General features: G+C 59.4%; 2 protein-coding genes across 5 annotated transcripts; one reads left to right on the forward strand and one right to left on the reverse strand.

The window, feature by feature from the left end:
* Positions 1–752: 752 nt before the first annotated feature.
* Positions 753–17,422, forward strand: PSD (pleckstrin and Sec7 domain containing). 2 transcript variants are annotated; one of them, XM_043475583.1, is made up of 18 exons: positions 753–2,165; positions 3,214–3,261; positions 3,404–4,141; positions 4,413–4,515; positions 5,000–5,360; positions 6,101–6,541; positions 7,729–7,923; positions 8,090–8,170; positions 8,377–8,489; positions 9,123–9,181; positions 9,310–9,399; positions 13,319–13,362; positions 14,795–14,985; positions 15,088–15,158; positions 15,265–15,422; positions 15,591–15,735; positions 16,007–16,150; positions 16,614–17,422. In XM_043475583.1, the coding sequence occupies exons 3-18, from the start codon at positions 3,488–3,490 to the stop codon at positions 16,842–16,844; spliced, it is 3,081 nt and encodes a 1,026-aa protein (XP_043331518.1). In that variant the 5' UTR covers positions 753–2,165; positions 3,214–3,261; positions 3,404–3,487; the 3' UTR covers positions 16,845–17,422. The 2 variants fall into 2 exon arrangements, with proteins under 2 accessions (XP_043331518.1, XP_043331517.1); XM_043475582.1 differs by lacking the exon at positions 3,214–3,261 and having other exon boundaries at positions 754–2,165.
* Positions 17,423–17,511: 89 nt separating this feature from the next.
* Positions 17,512–25,288, reverse strand: NFKB2 (nuclear factor kappa B subunit 2). 3 transcript variants are annotated; one of them, XM_043475589.1, is made up of 24 exons: positions 25,155–25,256; positions 24,100–24,213; positions 23,789–23,881; positions 23,425–23,506; positions 23,248–23,288; positions 22,889–22,987; positions 22,658–22,809; positions 22,286–22,392; positions 22,039–22,197; positions 21,659–21,763; positions 21,472–21,557; positions 21,255–21,393; positions 20,890–21,018; positions 20,563–20,772; positions 20,342–20,483; positions 19,862–19,976; positions 19,557–19,770; positions 19,234–19,403; positions 19,005–19,107; positions 18,726–18,877; positions 18,526–18,595; positions 18,119–18,291; positions 17,894–18,005; positions 17,512–17,795 (listed from the first exon to the last, which is right to left on the reverse strand). In XM_043475589.1, exons 3-24 carry the CDS (start codon positions 23,807–23,809, stop codon positions 17,671–17,673), a joined length of 2,706 nt encoding a protein of 901 aa, XP_043331524.1. In that variant the 5' UTR covers positions 23,810–23,881; positions 24,100–24,213; positions 25,155–25,256; the 3' UTR covers positions 17,512–17,670. The 3 variants fall into 3 exon arrangements, with proteins under 3 accessions (XP_043331524.1, XP_043331523.1, XP_043331525.1); XM_043475588.1 differs by lacking the exon at positions 24,100–24,213 and having other exon boundaries at positions 25,155–25,288; XM_043475590.1 differs by lacking the exons at positions 24,100–24,213; positions 25,155–25,256 and having other exon boundaries at positions 17,512–17,792; positions 23,789–24,087.
* Positions 25,289–25,542: the final 254 nt, after the last annotated feature.

The raw sequence follows: 25,542 nt of genomic DNA on the forward strand, positions 1-25,542 counted from the left end.
AGGAGCAGGCAAAGCCAAACGTATAAGGGGCGGGGCCAAGGCTCTAAGGTTCTGGGCCTGCTTTCTCTGCCCTCTGGTCGCGTTTAGCGAGTTTGAAAAATGGGGAGAAACTGTCCAGGCTCTCCTTGTCTGACACGGAGTGGATGCCCTAGAACTGGTGAATGAATTGAAGGGGCAAAGTTAGAATTTATCTTCCTTAGTGAAGCAAATTTGCCCAAACCTCCCATCCCTGGTTGATTGTGAGGTACAGAGCTATTCAACCCCTTCCACTCCCAGATTTGGAACGGGTTTACACCCTTTGGGGAGAAATGTTGGGGGCGAGAAGAATTATATCTCCAGCTGGGTCCCCTTCTTTTACCCAGGAGGTCTGGAATCCTAAGAAGAGTAAATGTTTAGGTCAGCCCACCAAGAAGATTGCTTCTCGGTTGGCCTGGCGTTGGTCTGGGGAGTTAGTTGTGGGGTGTAGCATTGGGCCCGCCCTAGGGCAGCGGCCCTCAGACCTCTGAGTTCAGACACTGGGTCGTCCTCTCACCGCGTCCCCAGATTCTAGTTCAGAGTCCGCTCCAGGGAACATCTGGAGCAGTGCTTTCCCCATCATCCATTGTCAAGGAGGGTGTGAAGGACGCAGAGGGCTACTGCTGTCCCTAGGAGCTCCCCCACCCCCGCCCTAGCAAGGTTGCATTCTCCCTTCGTGCAACCGTTTCACCTGCCTCTTCATAACGAAAACTGCTTCCCATCCATTACCAGGGTTTCAGGCACCTCTGCAAGGTGGACAGGTCTGTTCCGTCAATCCACTTTAAAGATGAAACCGAGGCCCTGGAGAGGAAGCACCTTGTCCGGGGTCAAGCGAATCGGCATAGAGAACTCAGGCATCCTGTTTTTCCCCGAATTCCTTTCACACTCCTCCAACCTCCCCCACCCCCACTCCCATGCTGCAGAGAAGAGAGTAAACAGCAGCGGGGAAGGACCAAAGAAGATCAGTTTGGGTGGGGGACTTGCTCCCTTTTCCTCCGCCTGCTGGGGGAACGGTAGCTGGGAGGATAGATCTCTGCTAAGATAGAGTCAAGTGGGCGCGCACCACCTCGGGCCGCGCGCCTCCTCCCCCTTCCAGCTTTGTTCACGCTTTTGCGCCTGCGCAGTGCGACAAATCTGGCGCTGTCCCCTTCAGCACCACGCCGAGCCCGCGCCGCCCCTCCCCGCGGTGAGCCCCGCGCACCCCCGCCTCGCACGTTCTCGCGCCCCCTGACCGCTCGAACAGACCCCTTCTTCCTTCCGCGGTCACACCTTGCCTGCCTTGGAGTTCCCAAGGAGAGCAGTTGCCATAGTAACTCTAGCGGCGCTTTCTTAAAATAGCTGGGCCCGCTTCTACCTTGGCCAAGGGCACACGGGTTGCCTGTCTCCCACTTCCTCTAGTCCATGCGTTATTCCGTCTATCCTCTTACTCCCAGACGGCAAGATGCCTAACTCAGGCAGCAAGGAAGTTCTTTTTGAAGTCTGACTAACATCCCTCCTGCTGCATCCTGGGCGAGTGGTCAGGGCTCTGTCTCCTGAGTCCTAGTCTCAGAACCCCCGGAGGGTTTGAGGCCGGGTTCTCTGGATATTTCTTCCACAAATTGATGGTCTCTTGGATTTAGGGGGCAGGTCCAGTCTACACCCGTACCGTGTGCTGGCGCGGCCGCGTGCTCGTGGGGGCGGGAGCGCGTGTGGCATATAACAGGTCATGTGGCAACCTCCTAGGGACACGCGTGGGGTCTGGAGCGGGACACGCGTGTGCAGCTGGGTCCCGCGTGAGGCTCAGGGGGTGGTGGACGAGAGGGACGTGGACACGATTGGGGTGGGGCATGTGAGGGTCTGAAGAACAGACCAGAGGTTCCATACGTCCTCCCCCTCGTCAGGGGCGGGTCTCAGGTTGGCGGGAGAGCCCAGCGGGGACCTAGTATCGAGAAGTGGGGGGCAGCCTCTGGGGCTCAGGGCCCCGGGAGAGGGCGGGGGGTGGGTGGGTGGGGGGATTAGCTCTGAGCCGCGCGTAGGGGGGAGAAGGAGGGACTGAGAGGCGGGCGGGCCTGGAGCAAGCGGGAGCAAGCGGGAGCCGCGCTGCCTTCACAGCTGAGCTGGGCCCAGCCTCTCCCCTGCCTCTCCTCGGCCCCAGCTCCAGGCGAGCAGCGGTGAGTACTGACGCGGCTGAGTCCGGGGCTGCACTGAGGGCACAAGGGGCCCCGACTGAGCTTCAGAAACCTGCCTGGCAAGGTTGTTGCCCCGGACCCTTGCCTCTACCCTGCATTGCCACCAGGGGCCCCTTTACCCCTTTATGGTCGTTCCTGGGCTGGACAAGATCTGTCCTACCCCTGGGGGTGGAGAGAGAGATGGGGAGAAGGGTTTGGTGTAGCTCAGCCCCACGGCTTCCCCTCAGAGACCAGTGACTGGTGGGGGTTAGGGGAGAGGGTGTATGTCCCTGTTTAAGTATGTGTGTGAATAGGCATCTGTATTTGTGTCTGATTGTGACCAGTAGGTCTCTGTGAGTGTCTGGTATACCTGTGTCTCTGTGTGTCTTGGGGAATGAGGGCCTTGTGTGTATATTTGGGTATCTCTTTGTGTGTTTCTGTTTGATTGCCGTGTGTGTGTGTAAAACAAGCATGTGCCTTTCCATTACACACATATTTGTTATGACTGTGAGAGTGTATGAGGGTGTGTCTTTGAGCAATGTGTGTGTGTGCCTGTGTCTGTGTGTGCTGGAGGGTGTTGCCTATGAGTGTGTTAGCTGTGTACTGACATTATTTGTCCTTACGTGTGTGTGTGCATGAGTGTGTGTACCTGTATGGAGAACAAGAATGTCCTTTTCCCATTCAGCGTGTATGTGTTAGAGTGTCACCTGTGCCTCTCAGCCTGTCATGTCCCTATATACCACCCCATTCTTCCTCCCTCTCCTTCCAGGAGGCCTGAGTCCCCTCCCCTTGAATGAGGGGCTCCCACAGAGAGACTGTGGGAAGCCCCTGGCCGTATGATGATGATGGCTGGCTGATACTTATGATCCTGAGGGTGGGGTAGCAGTCTTCCCCCTCCCCCACCAGAAGTAGTTCCAAAATGCCACAGTGACTCTGGGTTCACTCAGCTTCTGAAATAGCTTCCTTGGTTCTCCCAGGGTGATGCTTAGGGCCCCCAGGCAGAAAGGACAGGAGCCAGGGGCCCACTGGGGCATAATTCTTTTCTCCTCAGGCCTCCATGGAAATAGCCCAGCAGGAGGACTGATCGCCACCCCCAGGGGTGGGATCAGTGCTGCCACATTCCCAGGGTGGGCTAGACCCCTGGTGCCCAGTGGCCCCATCTGCTTTCCCTCCCTGTCTCTGCCCTCCCATCCTCCTGACTCCCCAGCAGTTCACCCCCTGCTCCCCTTCCTCTCTTGCAGGCCTGTCTGAAGAGCATGCTGCCCGCTCACTCCCCACCTGGCCTGGCCATCCCTGCCCCCCCAGCCTGACCCCCCGGCCCCAGCATGGCCCAGGGTGCCATGCGCTTCTGCTCGGAAGGCGACTGTGCCATCTCCCCACCACGATGCCCACGGCGCTGGCTCCCCGAAGGCCCAGTGCCCCAGAGCCCCCCAGCCAGCATGTATGGCAGCACAGGCTCCTTACTCCGGCGAGTGGCAGGTCCAGGTCCCCGAAGCCGGGAGCTTGGACGTGTGACAGCGCCCTGTACACCTCTGCGTGGCCCCCCTTCACCCCGCATTGCTCCCTCACCCTGGGCACCCTCTTCACCCACTGGGCAGCCCCCACCAGGGGCCCGGAGCTCTGTGGTCATATTCCGCTTTGTGGAGAAGGCCAGCGTGAGGCCACTGAATGGGCTGCCTGCTCCTGGAGGCTTGAGTCGGAGCTGGGACCTGGGTGGGGTCTCTCCTCCCAGGCCCACCCCAGCCCTCGGGCCTGGCTCCCATCAAAAGTTGAGGCTAGAAGCATCCACATCAGACCCACTTCCAGCTGGAGGAGGCTCAGCTCGGCCTGGCAGCCAGGGCCTTTTACAGGGGCCACCAACTCAACCCCAGGTTGGAGCAGATGGTCTTTACTCCTCTCTCCCCAATGGGCTGGGGGGACCCTCTGAGCATCTGGCCACATTATTCCGAGGACCTGCTGACACTGGACTCCCGAACCAGGTATGTGATCTCTCTTGGGCTCCCTGCAACCCCACAGACCCAGCAAAGGCCAAGGCTCGTCTTGTCTCCATGGTGGTCTTAGGCCTATCACTCTGAGTTCTTCAATCTGGGCTAAATCTGCCTCTTTCTTGCTCTCTGTGTTTGTCCTTATGTCTCTGTACCTCTGTCCCTGTATGTTTTTCTTTCTATGCTTTTGTCCCATGTTCTTGTGTGTTTGTATGTCTGGTTTTCTCTCTGGGTGCCTGTGTCTGTGACTCCCTCCTTGGCTTAGGGGGACATCTGGTCCTCACCCCGAGAAGTCTCCTCTCATGCCCAGAGAATCGCTCGAGCCAAATGGGAATTCTTCTATGGCTCTTTGGACCCCCCCAGCTCAGGTAAGGCCTGGGACTGAGGCCAGGGGAACAGGACAGGGCCTTTTCCACAGGAGCCATGGTATGCTAGGGAGCCTTCCTTTAAACTCCCCCAGTCCTTTCCTGGGCTTCTGAGTTGGCTAATGCCTCTCTAAGCCTCAGTCTTTCCATTCGTGTTATGATAGCAGTTGGGGATGGCAGCTGGTTTGGGCACCTGGAGGCAGCTGGATGGTGGAGGGAGGGGAATGGCAAGATATCAAGGGCCATTCCTTGGAGGAGCAAAGAGGCTGGTCTCCCTCAGGCCCCTCAAAACTGTTTGACAAGAACTTGATTTGAAAGGAGCTTCACCAGGAACAAGCTGAGTTTGTAGCAGGAGGAATGGTGGCTAGACAGCAGAAGAAGTTCGGGCCGATATGAGGCAGTGGGGGAGATCTCCTTCCAAGAACAGAATCAGGACAGGGAGCTGACCTGAGTAACCTGCTGACCTGGATGCCTATGCACACTGCAGGTGCTAAGCCCCCAGAGCAGGCCCCCCCATCTCCACCTGGGGTGGGCTCAGGGCAGGGCTCTGGGGTGGCTGTGGGGCGAGCGGCCAAGTACTCCGAGACGGACCTGGACACAGTGCCCCTGAGGTGCTACCGCGAGACCGACATCGATGAGGTGCTGACTGAGCGGGAAGAGGCTGACTCGGCCATCGAGAGTCAGCCCAGCTCTGAGGGCCTGCCTGGCACTGCCCGCCCACCTGCCCCACGTCCTGGCCCATGCCTTGGCCCTCATCCCAGCCTGGGCAGTGGCAATGAGGACGAGGATGAGGCAGGTGGGGAAGAGGATGTGGACGACGAAGTGTTTGAGGCCTCAGAAGGGGCCCGGTGAGTGAGTAGGGGAGCGGGAGAGGAAAGTGACTTGTTCCTTCCCACTGACCCAGAGCCAGGGTTGGGCTCCAAGGGACTGGGATAGAGACCAGGGTGGGGCTGGGAGTGTCAGGACCAAAGCTGGAGTGCCGACAGGGCGGTGGAGCACGGGATTCTGGACCGAAGCCTGCGGCCCGGCAGAGTACCGGGGTTGGGGTTGTGGGGGGCCATCATCAAGAACCTAGGAGGGTAGGAACACAAGGATAGAGGAAGAAAGGGGTTCTAAGGAAGGACAGAGGGGCAGGGTGAGAGGCCAGAATCAAGCCTGGGGGCTTGGGAGCATCAGTTTAGATCCTGGATCCTGGCAGGAGAATGTGGAGTGTGGGGGCTTTCCTCTCTGTCTCACACCCCATTGCAGCTTGGAGCCTCATCTTCTTCTCCTAAGATGTTGCCAGAAATAGAAATGGAATGGCAGGAGGGGAGAGGATCAGGGAGAAGGAGGAGAAAGGGAGATTAGCAGGGAGTGAGAGAGGAAAGGGATTGGGTACTGGGGATGGGTAGGGCTGGGGTGTTCTGGGGGCACTGTATAGCTTGGTGAACCTGTGGTGGGGAGCCCTGAGCTAGGTAACTTTTGGGAGGGGCTGGGAGCCTGTGAAAAGAGATAATCCCCTTCACAGAGTTGGTGTGAAAGTGCAGTGAAATGCTACCTGAGAGCTGTCCTCTAGGCCCCTGATCAGAGATTCTCCCTGCCCCTGCAGGCCAGGTACCCGAATGCCTCACTCCGGGCCTCTCAAGTCACCTCTGCCCTTTCTACCTGGGACCAGCCCCTCAGCTGATGGGCCTGACTCTTTCAGTTGTGTGTTTGAAGCCATCTTGGAGTCACACCGGGCCAAGGGCACCTCCTACACCAGCCTCGCCTCACTGGAGGCCCTGGCCTCACCTGGCCCGACCCAGAGCCCCTTTTTCACCTTCGAGCTGCCTCCCCAACCCCCTGCCCCCAGGCCTGATCCACCTGCTCCTGCCCCACTTGCTCCTCTTGAACCGGATTCTGGTACCAGCTCTGCTGCTGATGGGCCTTGGACACAGAGAGGGGAGGAAGAGGAGGCAGAGGCTGGAGCCAAGCAGGCCCCAGGGAGGGATCCCCCTAGTCCCTGCCACTCAGAAGACAGCTTTGGACTAGGGGCAGCACCCCTGGGCAGGTGAGTGATTCTTTGGTTCCTCAGACCTCAGGCCCTAAGGTCCCAGGAACAGTTGCTCCAAGAGATGGATCCTGAATGTGAAAATGTGGTTTATATTCCTGACTCCTGACTGGGGTGGTTAGGGGATACAGATGTGTTTTGCCATTTGGAGGACTACTTTCAGTGGCTGTGAGTGGGAGTCTCTTACAGCCTGCCACCTTGGTCTCAGACCCGGCGACTTGTAAAACCATGGTTCAGGATGGAAGGATCCCTAGAGAACACCACCCTTTTTCTCTAGAAGGCCGCTTCCCTCCTTACATAGAGCCTCTAACCTGCTTAGAATTCTTCTGCCCTTACCCCACCCCCCAGCCTGGAGGTTCCTCCCAAAGAATCAGCCACCAGCCTCTCCTGTTGCCTCTCTCCCATGTCGCCCACCCTCTCCGATCTGGAGTCTCTCACCCTTCCCCAGGAAGTCCTTTCACCAGGCTAACCTTTCTGCTTTCCCCTCTGCCAGCTACCCTCTCAGTCACTGAAGCCATGGCAACAGGAGGGGGTGGCCAGGGAGACAGGGTTGCCTAGCAACCAGGAGTTTCCGGCCTCTGTCTCTGGGGTGACAGGTGGCTTTGTCAGTAGAGCAGCTGGGGTGGGAAGGGAAGGGAGGAGGAGACAGTGGCTGAGGGGGTGTGCTCTGACCCCCTATCCCCTCTACCCCAGAGCTTACTTCTTTGTGGGTGGAAGAGAAGGACCACGGAGGAGACTCCTCTTGCTAAAAGGCGGGAAGAGGAAAGACGTAGGAGCAGGAGAGTGTCCCTGCTGCCTCACATCTTTGACCCTCCACTGTTCCTCCCTAGTAGTCCATCTATCCTATCTCTGCCCATATTCTCAGAGAGAGAGGACTCTGTCCTGAGTAGGGCCAGTGTGGGGATGGGGAATCTATGTCTAATAGCAAACTTAGGGAGTTTGGGGGAAAGCAGCCCGAACTCCCACAGCAGCAAGATGGATGTGTGTTAGATTTAAGGCAGGACTTCCACAGAGAGGTGGTAATGATGGACTAGGCTGATGGAAAGAATCTCCTCTGGAGAAAAGAAAAATGCCTTCCCCACGTCCCAATCTTTCCATCTCTGTCTACTGGGTCTGGAGGCAGAGGAAGCATCTGGATGGCCCCTGAGGGCTTGTCCCATCTCTGAGCTGGTGTTCTACCCTGGCAGCGAACCACCCCTGAACCAGCTGGTGTCTGATTCGGACTCAGAGCTGGACAGCACAGAGCGGCTGGCCCTGGGAAGCACTGACACCTTGTCCAATGGGCAGAAAGCAGACCTGGAGGCTGCTCAGCGCCTTGCTAAGAGGCTGTACCGACTAGATGGCTTCAGGAAGGCGGATGTGGCCCGGCATCTGGGCAAGAAGTAAAGACACTGGGCTGGGATTGAGGATGGGGGGAGAGGGAATGCATTCTGTGGGCAGCACCTCCATATCCCCTATATCTGATACCCCCAGGTCTTTAGGTTACCCCCACCTGGCCCCTTCACTCTTGCCCTTGAGACTCCACCTGTCTCTCTGCCCTGCCCACAGCAATGACTTCAGCAAACTTGTGGCTGGCGAGTACCTGAAGTTTTTTGTCTTCACGGGTATGACTCTGGACCAAGCTCTCAGGTGGGTGTGCAGCCCTTTGAGAGCAGGCCCTACTCTCTAGGCCTAGTGTGCAGGGCATCAGTTATGCCTGCCCTGAGCCCTGTGCTTCCCCTAAACGCCCTGAAGTCACTCTTCCCAAGCTGACTGGGCATGGCCAGGAGAGCCTGAGTTGCCTGGTAAGGGGACCTTGAGTAGATGTGACATGCTCCCTCTTCCCCTCTCCCCAGGGTGTTTCTCAAGGAGCTGGCCTTAATGGGTGAGACCCAGGAACGGGAGCGTGTGCTGGCCCACTTCTCCCAGAGATACTTCCAGTGTAATCCTGGAGCCCTGTCCTCAGAGGGTGAGGAGGCCGGGGTCAGGGTTTTCCTGTCTGGTCATGGAGGCAGATAGGCACTGCATCTGTGCAAAGTGGCATGAGTGTGTGTGAAGTACATGAGTGCACAAGCTTGCAGGCATGCAAGCACGCATGTATGCAGACAATACTGGCATGACTGCACAGATGTGGAACTGTGCATGTGGGCAGGTACAGCGCTACAGGCTAGTGTGTGCTGTGAAGAGGCACGTGGCAGATGTGTTTGCATGCTGTTGTTCACATATATGTACAAGACAGTGCTTGACCTGAGTAGGGATTCTGTTTGGCCTGCATAACTGTGTGGGGCCCAGCTGCTTGTGTTTAATGCATAGACACAGAGGAACCTTGGTGTTGGGGGTGAGCAGTGGGCTGTCCCCAGAACCTTAGGGAGTTAGGTAGGGTGTCCTAAGAAGAGGGAGAGGTCCTGTCTGAGGGATTTGCTGGAGGAGAGAGGTCTTTGCTCCAGAGGGGTTTGCCAGTGGGGTCCAGGACTTACGAAAGTGTGGCTGTGGGCGAAAGAGGGTCCGAGAGGGGGCAGGGCATGAACTGGAAGAAAGAGGAAGGGAGCTGTGGGAAGACCCCTTGGGAGGCAGCCGAGGCTAAATGTTAACTCTCCCCTAGACGGTGCGCACACGCTGACCTGCGCCCTCATGCTACTCAATACGGATCTCCACGGCCACGTGAGTGGGGGGTTGGGGGGACGGAGACGGGAAAACCCCGTCCGTCCGGAGACTTCAAGGCCTGGGAGGCGAAGGACCGCCCATCCCTGACCCCCCCAAAGTTGACAGGCCTCTGTGCCCTCCATTAGAACATCGGGAAGCGCATGACCTGCGGAGACTTCATTGGTAACCTGGAAGGCCTCAACGAAGGCGGCGACTTCCCCAGAGAGCTGCTCAAGGTGGGGAGTTGGGGCAGGGCAGAGGTGGCCGGAGGGGAGGGACAGGGGACCTGACAGCAGGCCTCCAAGGCGGGTGAGGCGAGGGGCCTGTGAGCACCCAGCTCCTGCTGTGGAAGCCTGGGCTCTAGTGACTCAGCCTGGGGACCGCCCCCTCCCCCAGCCCCCAAGGGACTGGCTCTCCCGGAGCCTGCGCTCTCATCATCCCCGCTGGCCGTGGGGGAGGGCGGAGCTGGTCTGGAGAACACGTGATCAGCGGGCCCTGGCCTCTGTATTTTGCCTTCATTAGTGCCCTTCCTACAGCGTTCACTGAGTTGTGGTGTATGGGCCCCGCGCCAGGGTGTACGGCCACAGAGGCCTCCCTGGTACCGCTGCACCGGAGGGAGCCGGAGGTAGAGGGGCGTGAGAGGGACAAAGGCTTTAGAAGATCTCGAAGTCAGCACGAAACTGGGACTACATACCGAGCTCCTGGGTCCTTAATGGGCAGGCCCTGCGCCCGGGCGCTAGAACCTGAGGGTTAGCTACACTGGAGCTGGTAGAATGGGAGGAGGTGGTGGGTGTCCTGGTTCCTGGCTTCACTCCTCTCCCAGATCCGGTGGTGCTTTATCCGAGGAGGCCTGCACTCCCAGAGTTGTCAAGGGGGTCCCCGGGCACCACCTACATGTGACAGTTACAGGCGTGTCTGTGAACTTGGGGTGTGTTGAGCTTCTGAGTTTGGGGATGCATCTGAGTGGGGCTGTCCTTTGTGAGTTGTGGGTGGTTAATGGTTGGGATATATACTGAGTTTAGTTGTATACTTGTATACGTGTGATTTAGGGTGTCGGTGAACCAAAGGGGTTTGTCTGACTTGGAGTGTTTTTGTCCTTAGGTTTTATGATGTAAAGTGTATCTGAGTTGGGGGTGTAGATTGTGTGTTTGTGTGTGTTGGGATGTATATCTGCGAATTGGCTATCCGGTTTATGACATGTGTCCATGAGTAGGGGGGGTGTATGTGAGTTAAAGACTGTAAAATTTGAGGTGTACCTCTGAATTTCTACTGTCTGTGAGTTGAGGTGAGTGTGAACTAGTGCATCTGGCTAGTTGGGATGTATGTAAGGTGGGGTGTTTGAGCGTGATCTGGGGTATATACACAGGCATTTGAAGTATCTGCGGCTTGGCGAGGTGGGTGATTACAGCTTCTTGGCCCCTCCTGGCTCCATAAAAAAGGGCCACCAGGAGGCGTTCCGACCTGTCTCCTCACCACCCCACCCTGCCGAGCCCGGGGGGCGCTCCAGACCCTACAGGAGCAGCCCTCCTTCACAGCCCCAACCTCCCAGCGCCTCTGGAGCAGGCCACCCGCCCACTGGCTCTCCCAGGCGCCTCCCCGGTGACGGTGACGGCGCGCCGCGGGCCCTCCTCTCGGTCGGACGCCTCCAGGTTGCGCCGTCCCCGCCCCCAGCCCTTGCCCTCCCCTCCCCGTCGGCGCCCCCCTCCCGCTCTCGCCAAGCTGCAGAGCCGACCGCGCCGCCGCCGCCGCCGCCGCGCGCTCTGTGCGTCGGTGGGAGCCGAGCCGGGCCGGGCTCGGGCCGGGCCGGGCCGCTCGCGCCGGCTGTCGGGGGAGCCGTCCGCGGGCCGTCCGGGCTGTCCGGGGCCGAGGACGGACGGGGGCATGGCCGGGGGCCGCGGCGCGCCGGCCAGGCCAGCATGATCGGTGTCAACAGCATCCACAGCAGCGCCGGGCGGCTGCGCTCGCGCTCGCTGTGCTCCGTGCGCTACGGGCGCACCCACCGCGGCGCGGAGACCCTGTGCTACGGCTGGCCGCAGCGCTCGCGCAGTCTCAAGCCCGTGCTCTACACCGACCTGGTGGTCAGCCGCCTGCAGAGCCGCAAGAAGAAAAAGGCGGTGAGGGCTGTGGGGCCGCAGCTCACGCCAGGCTGGGGGGCGACCGAGGGGGTTGCTGAGGGCGGCGCGCCACTGAGGGGGCGGCTTGAGGGAGGCGCCGAAGGCGGCACGAGCCGAGGGGGGCCTCGCTGGGGCCGAGGGGGGAGCCCGACAGGGACAGAGCCCATGGGTAGCCAGGGGTGGGCATGGATGGAGAGGGCAGGGCAGAGGCCCTGAGATCAAGTTGGGGATCTCAGACCAAAGGGTCCTTCTAGGTGAGAGCACGATATGGACCTCACCCATGGGGTTTAGGACTTTTGGAAGGAAGACGTGGTTGTGGACTAACGGAAGTGCCGAGAGGGGGCAGGGGATGAACTGGGAGGCTGGAGACAGGATTGCAGGCCGGATCTCAGTGACCACTTCAGCGTCCTGAAGTGGTCAGAGAGTTGGAGAGTGAGGGCTTGGGCTCCGAGCTATGCTGAGTGTGGGCTGGGCTTGTGCTTGGGCTGTGTGTGCACCTGTCTGGGTAGTGCTGTGGGGTGGAGGTGGTGGGGTGTACCTACCCCAGACAGGGTGTGCACAGGTGAGATGCTTGGCACTTGGGGCTGGGCATAGCGGGTGGACAGTCAAAGAATCAGAGACCATGTTGCGTGGGGAGCGGAGCCCAGGGCGGGGGGGCTGTGTCCCATCTTGGAGAAGGTGCCGACGTCACCACTGCACCCAGTTTCTCGCAGGCAGGCAGCAGCACACGCCACCATACGCCACACACTTAGCCGCACATGCTGGGGACACACCCACTCACAGACAGGCTGGTGGAAGCACCCCCACAGTGGGAGGCACTGGTGTGAGCCCATGTCGCAGGCTGCTCCCAAGAAGAGGGGTCCCCTGTGCCACTCCTGGAACTCATCCTCTCCTCCAACCACCCTAAGGCCCCTGCAGGCCCCCCAGGCCAACTCCACAGAGAGAAGGGACTAGTTCAGGAGTTCACAGGGAGTTTGTAGTGGACAGGGTTTGGAAGCTAAAACTATTGCCCTTTAGACTAATGTCCATTCCCCAGTAACATGAAGTATGGGCATGGGCAGGGGGTTGGAGCACCCTGGCATTTGGCTTGGTGGGGCTGTCTGGGTTGGGGGAAGTGCTCAGCTTGCCCTGGGGTTGGGAGCCATGAGAGCATGTTCTCTGTTAGCCAAGGAGGGAGGTGACAGGGAAAGTCCTGTTCCTGGGCCTCAGTTTCTCCATATGCTCTGTGTGGGTTTATTCTGTGGAAATAGGCCAAAACATGTGGTTGGGGAAAGGAGAGCTTCTTAGGCTGCTCTTTCTATTCCCTCTAGAGCCGTGCTTCCCCCACCCGGGATCTGAATAGGATGACCCTTAACAATAACGACAGTAAAGATGCATGCTAAGTTGCTTCAGTCGTGTCCAACTCTTCAAGTCCGTGGACTATAGGCCAGGCTCCTCTGTCCAGGGGATTCTCCTGGCAACAATACTGGAGTGGGTTCCCATGCCCTCCTCTAGGGGAGCTTCCTGACCCATGGGTTGAACCCACATTTATCTCCTGCATTGGCAGATGGGTTCTTTACCACTAGTGCCACCCGGGAAGCCCAAAGATAATAATAGCAGTTACTATATATTGTACATCAACCATGTGCCAGGATGTCTGTGTTAATTGCTTGCCCTATGTTAAACACGTGGTACTGGGACTTCCCTGGCGGTCCAGTGGTTAAGACTCCAAGTTCCTGATATGATACGGTGGCTGTGGGTTTGATCCTTTGTCAACGAACTAAGATCCTGCATGCCCCACAGCTCAGCCCCACCAAAAAATAACACATAGTAATCCTTTGTTCTTCCCATAGACACTTGTCCTGCAGCTCAAGTGGGAGATCTGGGCCTGGGTTCTGCCCTTCGCTCTACAGCCTGGGTCATTGGTCATTACACCCATGCCCATCCTTACCCCCAGTTCTGTCTCCTCCCCCTGACTGGGAGGGAGGGCTCTGAGCGCTGGTATTGGTGCACCTCCCCCAGGACCGACCCCCACCCCCCTGATTTGTTCCTTCCTCCCCAGGCCTTGTACAGCTCCATCAAGAATGAAAAGTTGCAATGGGCCATGTGAGTCCTGGGGATGTCTGGAGGCGGGGTGGGGGGGATGAGATGTCAGGAAGGGGCTGCCTGGAGGGGTTGAGAGCACTGAGGTGGGCTGAGTGAACCCTGGGGCTGTGAGACAGGGGAGGTGGGTGAGACTGTGAGAGGCTATGAGGCTGCCTCACTTCCTTTTTTGGAGATCCCGCCTGGATGTGGGGCCTGTGTCTTGTCTCTAGCTGGTTGTTTTGACAAGCTGGGTTGGGTAGGTGGCCAGTATCAACTGGCCTGGGAGGAGGGGTGCTGAAACAAAATGGGGAGGTCTTTTGGCAACCCAGGTGGGAAAGTAGAAGTCTCTCACCAATAGAGGGAGAGCCCCTTCTTGGGTCCTAGGGAGTCCAGAGTTGTCTACTCTTGGCAGCCCCAGTGAAACAGAAAGCCTTAAGAGTTGTCTTGGAAAAGTCTAGTCTGAGGGAGGAGGTCTAGTGTTGAATCCCCCAGTCTGAGAGTACAGCCCTCATGTAAACAGTCATACTTGCTGGTCACTCATACTTGCTGGTATCTCCTCAGAGTCCAGTCACTGCTCAGTTTAGTTGGGAGCTCCCTCTGCTCATCAGAGGAGGCAAAGCTCAGGACTTGGGTACAGGGTGGGGATCAGGGAAAACTGTGAGGACTGGTCTTGCGGCAAGCCTTGAAGGAGAGGAAGAATTGTTTGGGGAGAGAAAGAGGGAAGTTGATATTTGGGAGGCAAATGCATGGTGGCTGAAAGGAGTGTGGGGTGGGGAGACCAAGAGGAGGTAGGCCTAACTGGAATGGGGAGTGGAAGGAAAGACAGTGCTGGTGGGGATGTGGTGTAGGCTTCATGTGGGAGGCAGCAGGGAGCTACTGCAGGTTTTTGAGGAGGGAGTAACAAGATAGAATCAGATCCTTTAGATGATATCTGACAGAGCCTGCAGACCAGGATGTACAAGGGAACCACTAGGAAGCTCCTCTTGCCACCATTTAGCCAACAAGCTGTGAGTAAAGCTTGGTGCTGGGTGTGGTTGAGAAGCTGAGTCAGACGTTTCTGCCCTAGTGCAGAAGGGAGTGAGGGGTGTGTGTGCAGAAATGGAGAGGACGGGGCTGGGTCCCTGTGAAGAGAGGAAGGGACAGACATGGCCCTACCCGTGGGAGCTCTAATATGGGGGCAGAGACATGCTGGCTCGAGGAGCCCTGATCTGAGTGGGGAGGTACAGCGGCACCTTGGGCCACTGGGTCTGAGGCCAGAGATGTGGCTCCAGGAGCCTCAGGCTGAGGAGAACCACACCCTCTGTGGCTGCTTCTGTGGAGAAGAGGGGCAGCCCTCCCACCCCCTTCTCCACAGACACTGGAGAGCTTTCCTGGGTGCCAGAGGTCAGGACTGGATGTGGGGGCAGGGTTGTGGCTCCACGACCAGCCCCCTCTGAGGTGATCACACCTGCAGAGACGAGGAGGAGCTGAGACGCTCTCTGTCTGAGTTGGCCGACCCCAACCCCAAGGTCATCAAGAGGGTCAGCGGGGGCAGTGGCAGCGGCTCCAGCCCTTTCCTGGACCTGACTCCCGAGCCCGGGGCTGCAGTCTACAAGCACGGCGCCCTGGTGCGAAAGGTGCATGCAGACCCTGACTGCAGGAAGAGTACGTGGCCAGGTGGGGAGGCCTGGGAGGGGGATGGGAGTGGGCCTGTTTCAGGCCCCCCCGACTCATCTTCCTCACCCCCCACCTCTGCCCACCCACCAGCACCTCGGGGCAAGCGTGGCTGGAAGAACTTCCATGGGATCCTCAAGGGCATGATCCTCTATCTGCAGAAGGTGTGAGGCCAGCCCAAAGGGGTGGGGCTGGGGTGGTTCAGGGGATGCGGGGGGTTGGGCTGGGCTTGGCCGGGACTGTGGCCAGGACAAGATGGGCGCCCCACAGGAGGAGTACCAGCCTGGGAAAGCCCTGTCGGAAGCTGAGCTTAAGAACGCCATCAGCATCCACCACGCGCTGGCCACACGGGCCAGTGACTATAGCAAGAGGCCGCACGTCTTCTACCTGCGCACTGCTGACTGGCGGGTCTTCCTCTTTCAGGCCCCGTGAGTGCCCTCCTCTGGCCCATCCCAGACCCCTCCCCCATCCCCAGCAGACTCCCCTCCCCTGTCCCCGGACTGCCTCGTTCCTTCTCGGGCCACACCCTGAGCCGGCACTGCCATCGCGGGACGGATCCCTGGCCCCAGTCCCAGGTGGCCGTGCTGTTTCCCCAGGAGCCTGGAGCAGATGCAGTCCTGGATCACTCGCATCAATGTGGTGGCTGCCATGTTCTCCGCACCCCCCTTCCCAGCTGCCGTCAGCTCCCAGAAGAAGTTCAGCCGCCCTCTGTTACCCAGCGCTGCCACCCGCCTCTCCCAGGTACCCTCCCGTACCTCCTGTCCACCTGGTGCCTCGGGGCAAGTGGGGCGCTGGAGTGGGGCCGGCCTAGGCTGACCATACTTGAGGCTGCTGCCTATGATGTGGCTGTCCACCGCACAGGGGACAGGGGGCCATGGAGGCTGAAATCCAGTCAGTTAACCCAGACACAGGGTGCTTTGTTCATCCAGAGGAAGGGGCACCTTTTCAGAAACCTTGCACAAAGGCACTGTCTCTGCCAGAGTAACCCTAATCGTGCTCCCTTGGCCCCTAGGAGGAGCAGGTGCGGACCCACGAGGCCAAGCTGAAGGCCATGGCAAGTGAGTTGCGGGAGCATCGGGCCACGCAACTGGCCAAGAAGGCCCGCGGCAAGGAGGCTGAAGAGCAGCGGCAGAAGGAGGCGTATCTGGAGTTTGAGGTAAGCTCCCAGCCCAGGCACCTCTTGCTCCATCAGGGCCTGTGTCCCATGCACAGGCTCAGACATCTGGTTAAGGGCATGGCTCAGAGTGGGACTATCTGGGTGACCCTGGGCAGGCAGCTTTCTCGCCATGAGCCTCAGTTTCCTCTCGAGTGGGACAGGGAGGACAGTAGTCTGTCCCCACTAGGGTGATGAAGGGAGCCAACTTCTGCCAAGGGCTCCATTTCACTGACTCTGGTAAAGGCTCCAGGGACATGAGGTGCTACAGCTGGCAGGCTACAGAGTCCAGAAATGGCACCAGAACACCCAGGGGTGTGAGTGGTCAGTCAGTCCTTGGGGGCTTCAGGGGCCTTAGAGGTTGGCAAGAACCTGGCGTCTCCTAGCCTTCTTTGGCTCCCTGCTCCAGATGGGGTGGGCTGGGCAGAGGGGGATCAGCGGGTTCACCGCTGCCCTTCTGCCTCAGAAATCCCGCTACGGAACATATGCAGCGCTGCTTCGGGTCAAGCTGAAGGCCGGCAGCGAGGAGCTGGATGCAGTGGAGGCAGCAGTGGCCCAGGCTGGCGGCACGGAGGATGGACTCCCTCCTCCTCACTCCAGTCCCTCCCTGCCGCCCAACACCTCCAGCCAGCCCCGGGCTCAGTGTCCTGACTCAGAGGCTCGGGCAGGGGCAGGCAGTGGGAGGTGGAAGCCCTGACCTGGGGGTGGGAGTTGGGGGGGCGGTGCCCACCGGGCACCTGCATGACACGGCCCTGCCTAAGCCCGGGCCGGCCTCGGGCCACCTGTGAGGGCCTCTCGGTCCAGGGCCTGACCGCGCCGGACGCGGTGTCCGGGGCAGGGCAGGGCTAGGGCATGGGCCTCAGGAGCCTTAGGCTAAGGGCCCCTCCGAGACCCCCTTTTTGTGATAATGTTTTGCACTTTTTCGTACAGGGGATGGGGGTGGGAGGGGCCAGGGCCCCTGGACTCTTGATGCTCCTTTTTTTTTTTGTGGGGGAGACCTGACGTTTCTGCTTTCTGCTGAGACCACCCCCACCCCTGACACCAGCAGTCCCCCTCCAACCTGGGGCCTGGCTCAGACACAAGCCAGGAGTTGGGGTTGAGCTGGTTTCCCTCCCTCTGCCCTGAGGGCTCACCCTCTCCCTTGCCAGAGGTGGAGGATGGATGTCCAAGCTGAGGCCCCAAGCGCAGGCCGGGCAGTGCAGCCTTGCTTCCCTCCTCCAGTGGGCCCTGCCCTTTGTATCGCCTCCACCTCCATTAAAACTGCTCTCGACTTGCTGGCTGGGCCTCCTCCTCTCTCCAGTGCCTGGCCTGAGGCCAGGGTAGGCATTTGCTTCCCGGGGACAAGCATCACACATATCAGGGGCTGCTGTAAGTTGGAGAGGAGGCCAGGCCCCCTCCCTTTCTCATGAGAATCTTTTATTTGCCCCAACTGAAGGGTGGGCACGGGGTGTTAAATAAGAACTGGAACAGGCAGGGTCACTGTACAGAGGGGGCCCGGAAGGGGCTGGTGGGTGGGGAGCAGTTCAGTGCACCTGAGGCTGGGGGTGCCCATGGCAGAGCCCTCCTGGTGGCTCAGGAGGTGGGCCCAGCTTCTCTGTTTCCTGTTCCACCGACTGGCTCCCATAGGCACTGTCCTCCTTCACCTCTGCTGGGGGCGTGGACACGGGAAAGGGCGCAGGGAAGAGTCAGGCCTCAGGCCTCCCACCCTCCAAGCCCAGAGCCACCTCTCAGTTACGGCCCCTTTACCTGTGCTGGGCAGCTTTTCCTGGGTCTCTGGACCCTTCAGCAGCCTCACCCCCTCCTCCAGGCCCATGTCAGACAGGGCATTCAGCAGGCCCGCCAAGTCGCCACCAGCCAGCTGAGGAGGAGGAAGAGGCATGAACCAGGAGTTGTGGTTAGGGTATGGGATCCCCGAGGAAGCACCAGAGCTCTGAGACTGGGACATGGAGCATGGGTCGGGGCCTGACTGACCTGGTAGCTGCGCAGGAGGCTGCCACTGGGCGAAGCTGTCCTTCGATACGTGTCCACCAGACTGCGCAGCCCTAGCCGTTCTGCCAGCTCCGCCCAGCTGCCCTGGGCTCCTGGCCCGTCAAGCAGATGCTCCAGGTTCTGTAGGACTGTATCTTCAAGGGGTATCTCTGGCCCTGAAGGGGACACACACATAAACATGTTAGTTACCCCCAGAGATGGCAAAGACAGACACCCAAATGCCACCTTTCTCTCAAGGCAACCTGATAGATAGGGCAGGCAGGGCCACTGGGGCAATGGATGGAGGACGGGGATGGAGAAAGGGAGACCGCCTTCAGTGGACCCGAAGGACAAGAGACCGCTGTGAGCAGGGGTCAGGGATCTGGCAGTGGGTGGGGGGAGCTCCTCACCTGCAGGGCTGGGCGGGGTCAGCGGTGGCGCCATGGTGTCCTGAGCAGCATTTAGCAGCAAGGTCTTCACCTGGGGAGACAGCCTCAGCCTTGACTACCTCCCATCACAGTCCCTGACCCCAGGTAGCAGCTACTCAGGACCCCATCTATAAGCCCAGATGCCCCATCTCCTGGTACTGCTAGTCCCGGGCTGGCCTCACCTTGCTGCTTCGAGTGAGGTCAAGAGGTGTGTGGCCCCGGAAGCTGCCTCGGGTGTCCCTCTCAGGGCTCTCGGAATCTGAGTCACTACCAGAGGTGGGAGGTGAAGGCAGTGGGCACAGGGGCTCCTCGTTCTCTGCATGGATGTCAGCACCTGGGGCAGGGAGATAGTCACGGGGAGGCTCCCTCGGAGCCCACATTAAGGACTGCAGAGTGGGGGATTGGGCGGCACCCCCTTCCCTCCCGCACCCCTGTTCACGAGCCCCAGAGGTGAGACTGACCAGCCTTCAGAAGGAGGCGGGTGAGCGTTGGGGATCCCAGCCCAGCTGCCAGGTGCAGGGGTGTGTTTCCCGCAAAGGTGCGGGCATTCACGTTGGCCCGGAGCTGTGGGGTGTGAGGGAGTGGCTGATCACAGCACTGACTGACCCGCTGGGCCTCCCCCCACACTTTCTCCGTCCCCAGGCCCTCCACAGCCCTTGGCTCCACTTTTCCCACAGTCCTCAGTCCCACCTTGGTGACGAGATGGGTGACCAACCCCAGCTCCTCCATCTCTGTGGCTAGATGCAGGGCTGTCCGGCCCCCCTGCCGCTCTGCAGCCTCCACTTCAGCCCCACTCTCCACCAGCAGATCGAGGCACTCGGGGCTTCGGGCACGGACTGCCAGGTGGACTGGGTATAGCCCTAGTGACACAGGGTATTCAGCCTGCAGCTGTGCCCCTAATGTGAGCCCTTGACCAGCTGACCTCCATGCCTCACGTCCACTGTAGGCACTCCCCAGATACTCTCCCTGGTGCCCACCCTAACCCGCTGGTTCAGATGAGGTGATGAACTCACCTTGGAAGTCAGGCACATGCAGCAGTTGGGGCATGGCAGGAACCCCACTTCGCAGCAGGGCGCACAGCAGGTCGGGGGCGCTGGCACCTGCCCGGAGTGCCAGGTGCACTGCTGAGTCTCCGTGCCGATCCAGCAGTGCTGGGTCTGCGCCCACCTGCAGCAGGAAGCTCACCACCTTCGTCTGCCCTGTGATCACTGCCAGGTGCAGGGGCGTCTGGGGGAGGCAGACAGGGTGAGCCAGGCTTACACCTTGCCTCACCCACCTGACTTCCAACCCCTCCCCCTCACCAATAGAGGCCCCTCACCTGGTGCAAGTGATTGGTGATATTAACCACGCCGAGGTGCGGGGCATGGTAGATAACGTGGGCTATCTGCTCAATGACGCTGGTCTGCCCGTGGATGATGGCCAAGTGCAGCGGCCTAGGGATTGGGGGTTGAGACTCTGGCCTAGGAAGCTCAGCAACTTGTTATGCTTTACTCTCATAACGCCACCACCTCCATAATCTCCCTCGCTGGGGCCTTTCCAGCCCACGAGAGTAAATCCTTCCGCGCACCTTTTGTGCTAAGTGCGTACTATTACTGTGCCTCTTAAACAGTCGACAAAACTGAAGTCTGTAGAGATTTAAGTATCTTAAACAGAACTAGAGCGTAGCGAGGCCGAACTTGAAACTGGGTCTGCCTAACTCCGGAACCCTGGCTCTATAGGTTCCTTCCCTGCCCCACAGCCCACGACCTTCCACCGGCGCGCTGAGCCGTGGTCCCCGCCCGCTCTCCCGCCCACCTACGTGTCTCCATTCTCATCCTGCGCCGTCAGCAGGTGGCGCTGTCCCGCCAGCAGCGAGCGTGCGTCCGCCGTGACGCCGTAGTCCAGCAAGGCTCGAGCGCCGCGCTGCGCCAGGCCGAACAGGCGCGCGTTGTACTCCCGGGCTGGGGGCGACAGGGGGCGTGGGTGTGGGCTAGGTCCCCACCCGCAGCGTCCCGACCGCTGGGATTCCCGAGGTCATACCTCGATGCAGCAGCTCTGGGGCTTGCTGTTCGCGCTGGGGCGTCCCGGGGGGCGCGCTCGGCTCTGCGGCTTCCTCCCCAGCATCCACACTAGGCGTCTCAGCGGCCATCTGCGCCCCGCCCCCGCCTCCCGGGTAGCAGCCCATTGGGGCCGCGCCCGACTGGTAGGGGCTGTAGGCCAAGGAGGAGGGGAAAAAGCCGAGGCTGCCACCTGTGGATACAGGCAGGACTGTGGGGAGAGAGCACCAGGAGGACTCTCCCAGATTTCTTCCCCACAGCTTTTCTCCCCTTTATCCCATTGCCCTTCCTGCCACCAGCACCACCTCACCTCCTCCTCCAGCTCCTCCATAACCCCCAGCCGAGCCCCCAGAGCCTCCACCCATGTGGGAGCCACCCCCAAAGGGCTGGGAGAAGGTGGGCAAGGCTTTCCTCCGCTTCCGCTGCACCTCCTCCTTGTCTAGGGGTAGAGGGAAATGAGATGTTAAAACCCCAACTCGCACCGGCCTCAAGAGCCCTGTCCCACACCTGGTAATGGCCTTTCCCCCAAAAGCCCTCAGGCTGGCTCCCAGGGCCACCTCTTTCTGGGACATTCCCTACTCCTGATTTCACTCATGGGTCCCCTGGCCTAGTTCTTGGGACCCTCCAGTCAAGCCCCCGCCTCCAGCCCCCCTGGGATCTTCAGCCCAGCTCCACCTTCTACCAGAGGATAATAGGTGAACTGTTTGGAATCAGAGACATCCCCCCCACGCTTGCGTTTCAGTTGCAGGAACACGGTAACAGGACGCTCAATCTTCATCTTGTGATAGGGAGGTGTTCGGAACACAATGGCATACTAGGGGGAAGGAGGACATAGGTGTCACTGAGGTCTTGACTTAATTTGAGCCCAGACCCAGCCCTGGTCCTAGGGTACCTGTTTGTGAACATCTGTGGGAGAGAAGTCCCCAAAGGCCTGCCATCCATTCTCATCATCCTCGTAGAACCGAACCTCAATGTCATCTACAGGGAAAATTGAATCCATAGGGCCATTTGTCCTGAAGCTGTGTTGCTCCCCAAGCTTGATACCCATTGCTAGCTCCCAGCCTGGACTCCAGCCTCACCTTTCTGCACCTTGTCACAGAGCAGATAAACCTCATCTCCACCCCGCACAGAGCCAGCTGTCTTGTCCATTCGAGAAATCTTCAGGTTTGAGGCTCCAGGAGACTCTATGGAGATGGCATATCAGTTACTTGAGATGATACAATAGCCATGGTCCCAACTAGGGAGCCAGGTGCTTTGTATTTTAACAACCCCAAGAGACACAGGAACTGCCAGTATCTTCATTTACTCAGAGAGGGGACATGACTTGCTCAAGATCACTCAGCTCATACATGGTGGGGCCAAGTTCAAACCCGGGCATGTCTGACTCCACAGTTCGGGGCTGCCCTCCACACTCCCTCTGGCACCCAGGCCCAGCACCCCAGGTGGTCAGGATACTCACTGCTGTCATGTATGGGCTGGGAGATAACTGGCTTCAGGGGCAGAGAGAAGGAGCCATCGCTGGCTCGAAGGAAGGCAGAAAAGCGCAGTCGCACAATGCTCAGATCCATCACCTTCTTCAGTTCCTTGGCCTCCTGCTCCAGCTCTCGACGCTCAGCCTCTGGGCAGTGGGCATACATGCGACCCCTGGACTCCTCCTCTGTTCCTTCCATGACCACCTCCCATGACTCCCTCCATATCCCCCATACCCGTAAGGCCCTGGGGCCTGGAGCGAAGACGCTGCCTCTGAAGTTTTTGTATCATAATCTCCATCATGTTCTTTTTGGTCACATGCAGGACACCCAGGTTGTTAAATCTGTGTGGGGGCAGGGAGAAGTCAGAGGCCTTGCGGGAAGTTCTTTCCTCCTGAGGAACCCTCCCCACAGCCAAGGCTCGGCTCAGCTCTACTTCCTCTAGGAAGCTTTTCTAGTTTTTACTTGGGGCCCTAGGTTCTGGGGCCAACCAGAGTCTTTTCCCTTGGTCAGATGCTAAGCTCACAAAGGTGGGCTGGGACCGAGAACTGGCAGGCAATGAGGGGGCACACCAGTGGGGACCAGGGATAGGGGACACTGGGCACCTACTGGGCAGTCATGTCCTTGGGCCCCACAGACACTGCGCAGACCCCCAGCTCCGAGCACTGTTTGCCCACCAGACTGTGGGCGTGAGCACGAGGTGGGTCACTGTGTGTTACCAGGTCCACCTCAATCTTGGCAGGTCCCTCGTAGTTACAGATCTGTGAGGGGTGAGGGCTGTCAGTAATGCCCATGGACACACTGTCCACCAGCCCACCCTCCAGCACCACCCTGGCTCACCTTGACTGTGGGATAAGTCTTCCGGCCCTTCTCGCTAGAGGCACCTGGCAGTCCTCCATGGGAAGGGCCTTCACAGCCATATCGAAATCGGAAGCCTCGCTGAAGGTGCCAGGGCAGAGTGACATTGTGACCAGGAGAAACATCCCCCCTCACCAGCCACATCCCCAGCCAGCAGTGACCATAATGACTGGACGTGTGTATCCTGAATCACCACCATGCCACTGTGATCAGCAGCTGCTAACCATCCCAACCCGAAGTGGGTCTGTGATCAGTTACCCTCCCAGTGGCCACCCAGCTACAACTATCCCACTTGCCCCCAAAGCTGAAGCCATCCCACACCATCCCTTCTACTTGCTCACCTGCTTAGGCTGTTCCACGATCACCAGGTAGGGACCATCAGCTGGGGACAGAGGAGCCTTGCTGAGCCAGGCTCTGCAATGGGACCTCTGAGCCCATTCCCAAGACAGAGGGCACATACCACATGCTCCTTCCTCCCCCTCCCTCCAACACAAGGGCAGGTCAGGGGACTTATTAACCTGTCTCTGGGGCTGGCTCCTTGGGCTCCACAATGGACGGGTTGAATTTGAAATCATCATATTCAATGATGCCATCCAGACCCTGGTATGGAGACAGACTGGGATGGCAGCTGATTCTGAGCCACCCCCAGAACCCTCCACCTCTCAGCTCTCTAAACCATTAGCAATCACTCCCTCTCCTAGGCAGGCCCATAAAATAGCTCCTACTGAAAGCAGTTTGCAGAGACTGACTGACAGGCAGGGTGAAATAATCTGAGGACATTAGAGGTGTAAGGGAGTAGAAGGGACTAGGACAGGCAGGCAGACAAGCAGACAGGCACAGGGGGGCGGCCGGCTGGCTTTGGGGCCAGGTGGCGTGACTCACTGGGTCGTAGCAACTGTCCATGACTCTGGGCTAGGCCCGGCTCTGTCCGGTGGCTTCGGCCGGGTTCTGTTTCCCAGAGTTTCAGGCGCCCGCCTTAGGTGGGGAGGAGTGGCGGGGGTAGGGAGAGACAGATCAGGACGGGAGTTGGGGGGAGAGAGGGGCCCAAATTTAGGGGAGGGTCCGATCTCCTCCAACTACCCGTCCGGGTGTGGCGGGCAGGATCCGGTGGAGGGCGAGATCCGGAGCTGGGCTGGGCCAGGCCGGGGAAGGGGCAGGAAAGTTAGAACAGCTTAGGAAAGTCCCGAAAATACCAGGGGGAGGCGGGGCCAGAGGGGCGGGCCTGGAAATGACGCAGCTGACCACGCCCCCTGGCGGGAGGGGCGCGAGGTCTTCTCTTCGCTGGCCCGAGGGCGCCTGCAGCGTCTCTGCAAGCAGAGGGGCAGTCAGACCGAGGGAAGGCCCCGCGGGGTTGGGGAGGGGTCCTCCCCCTCTCTTCAGGGCCGGCGCCGGGGACTGGAGGGTCTTTCAAGGCCGGAGGAAGCTCTTAGTTCGGGGCCCGGCCCGCCTCCCGCCCCCTTCCCCTCCCCCGTCCTGGAGCAAACTTGGGATTTTCTACCCTCAGGGAGGCCACGGCTGATTCACCCCGGGGGGTTTTGGGGGGACATTCCTGCTGTAGGAAGGCCTCCTCCCCGAAGGCCTGTAGGTGGGGGCTCTTCCGAGTAGAGGGCCCCGGGGTTCTGTCCCGAGAAGCAGTCTCTGAGGCCAAGGGGCCGGAGGGGGTGTTGGGATGGGCACCTCCATTCCCTCTTCCCGAAAATCTCAACAGTCTTTGATTCCCACACCGCACCTGCTTTGGGTGCCCACGTCCCCCCCCCTCCCCCCCGGCCCCTGTCCCATGGCCATATGTAACACATGTACATCACAGGTGTCTAAGTAGTATGTTTCAGCCCATATGCTTGCGAGTTGTGTGCATGGCGTGAACATGCGTGTACAGGTGAGAGTCCTTAAACTTAGTGTGGACACATGTCAGCATGTATCTGAGAGCACAGGTGAACCTGTCTTTGAGTTTCTGCGTGAAGGGTGTGTGTCCAGGCACTTGTGCACGGGTGAGTGTGTTTTGCGTATGCATGTGTGTGCGAGTCTGAGTGCATGGACGATCCTGTGCACCTGCGGGCATACGTGTCGATGGACGTACGGCCCGTGTCTTTGTACAAGGATATCGATGTGTATCCGCGTGTTATGTTCATATGCGCGCTCTCTGAATGCGCAGATGCCGCTCCTCAGCTCTAGGGCTCGGTCAGCTAAGGACCCTCCTCCCGCCCTTGCCTGTGTCCCACCACCCAGGGGTCTGAACCCGGCCACTCACCGCGGCGGTGGCTCCGGTTCAGGATTCTCTCCCGGCCGGACCCACCTCGGACGGGTCGCAACACCTCTCCCACCACCAGGACTCCAGCCGGGAAAGCCCCTTTTCCGCCCCCGGGAGGGGGGAATTCCCGTGACGTTTCCGTGCGTCACTCGCCATGCCCTTTTTCATTGGCTGAAAGTTTAACTCCTGGACTTACACAACCAATCGGGAGTGACTCAGGGGCGCCCCTTGGAGGAGAAATGTTTGTGCTGCTCTGGAAGCCAGAGTGAGAAATGACCCTCAGACTGTCACTAGCTCTGATCTGGGGACCAACCCGCTGCGGGATCCGCTGACCGAGCGCCATTCCCCAGCCGAGGGACCTGGCTCCGGTCTCCTCACACCCAGGCTT

The sequence above is a fragment of the Cervus canadensis genome, chromosome 8 (genome assembly GCF_019320065.1).
Source record: "Cervus canadensis isolate Bull #8, Minnesota chromosome 8, ASM1932006v1, whole genome shotgun sequence".
Taxonomy (NCBI): Eukaryota; Metazoa; Chordata; class Mammalia; order Artiodactyla; family Cervidae; genus Cervus; species Cervus canadensis.

Coding starts and splice junctions, on each gene's coding strand:
- NFKB2 (XM_043475588.1), bottom strand. CDS start 23,809: ATGGACAGTTGCTACGACCCA. Junction 22,393..22,657: donor CCCAAGGACATGACTGCCCA/GTAGGTGCCCAG, acceptor GCCCCCACACAG/ATTTAACAACCTGGGTGTCC. Junction 17,796..17,893: donor GGAAAAGCTGCCCAGCACAG/GTAAAGGGGCCG, acceptor CCACGCCCCCAG/CAGAGGTGAAGGAGGACAGT.
- PSD (XM_043475583.1), top strand. CDS start 3,488: ATGGCCCAGGGTGCCATGCGCTTCTGCTCGGAAGGCGACTGTGCCATC. Junction 9,182..9,309: donor ATACGGATCTCCACGGCCAC/GTGAGTGGGGGG, acceptor GCCCTCCATTAG/AACATCGGGAAGCGCATGAC. Junction 15,736..16,006: donor CTGCCACCCGCCTCTCCCAG/GTACCCTCCCGT, acceptor CTTGGCCCCTAG/GAGGAGCAGGTGCGGACCCA.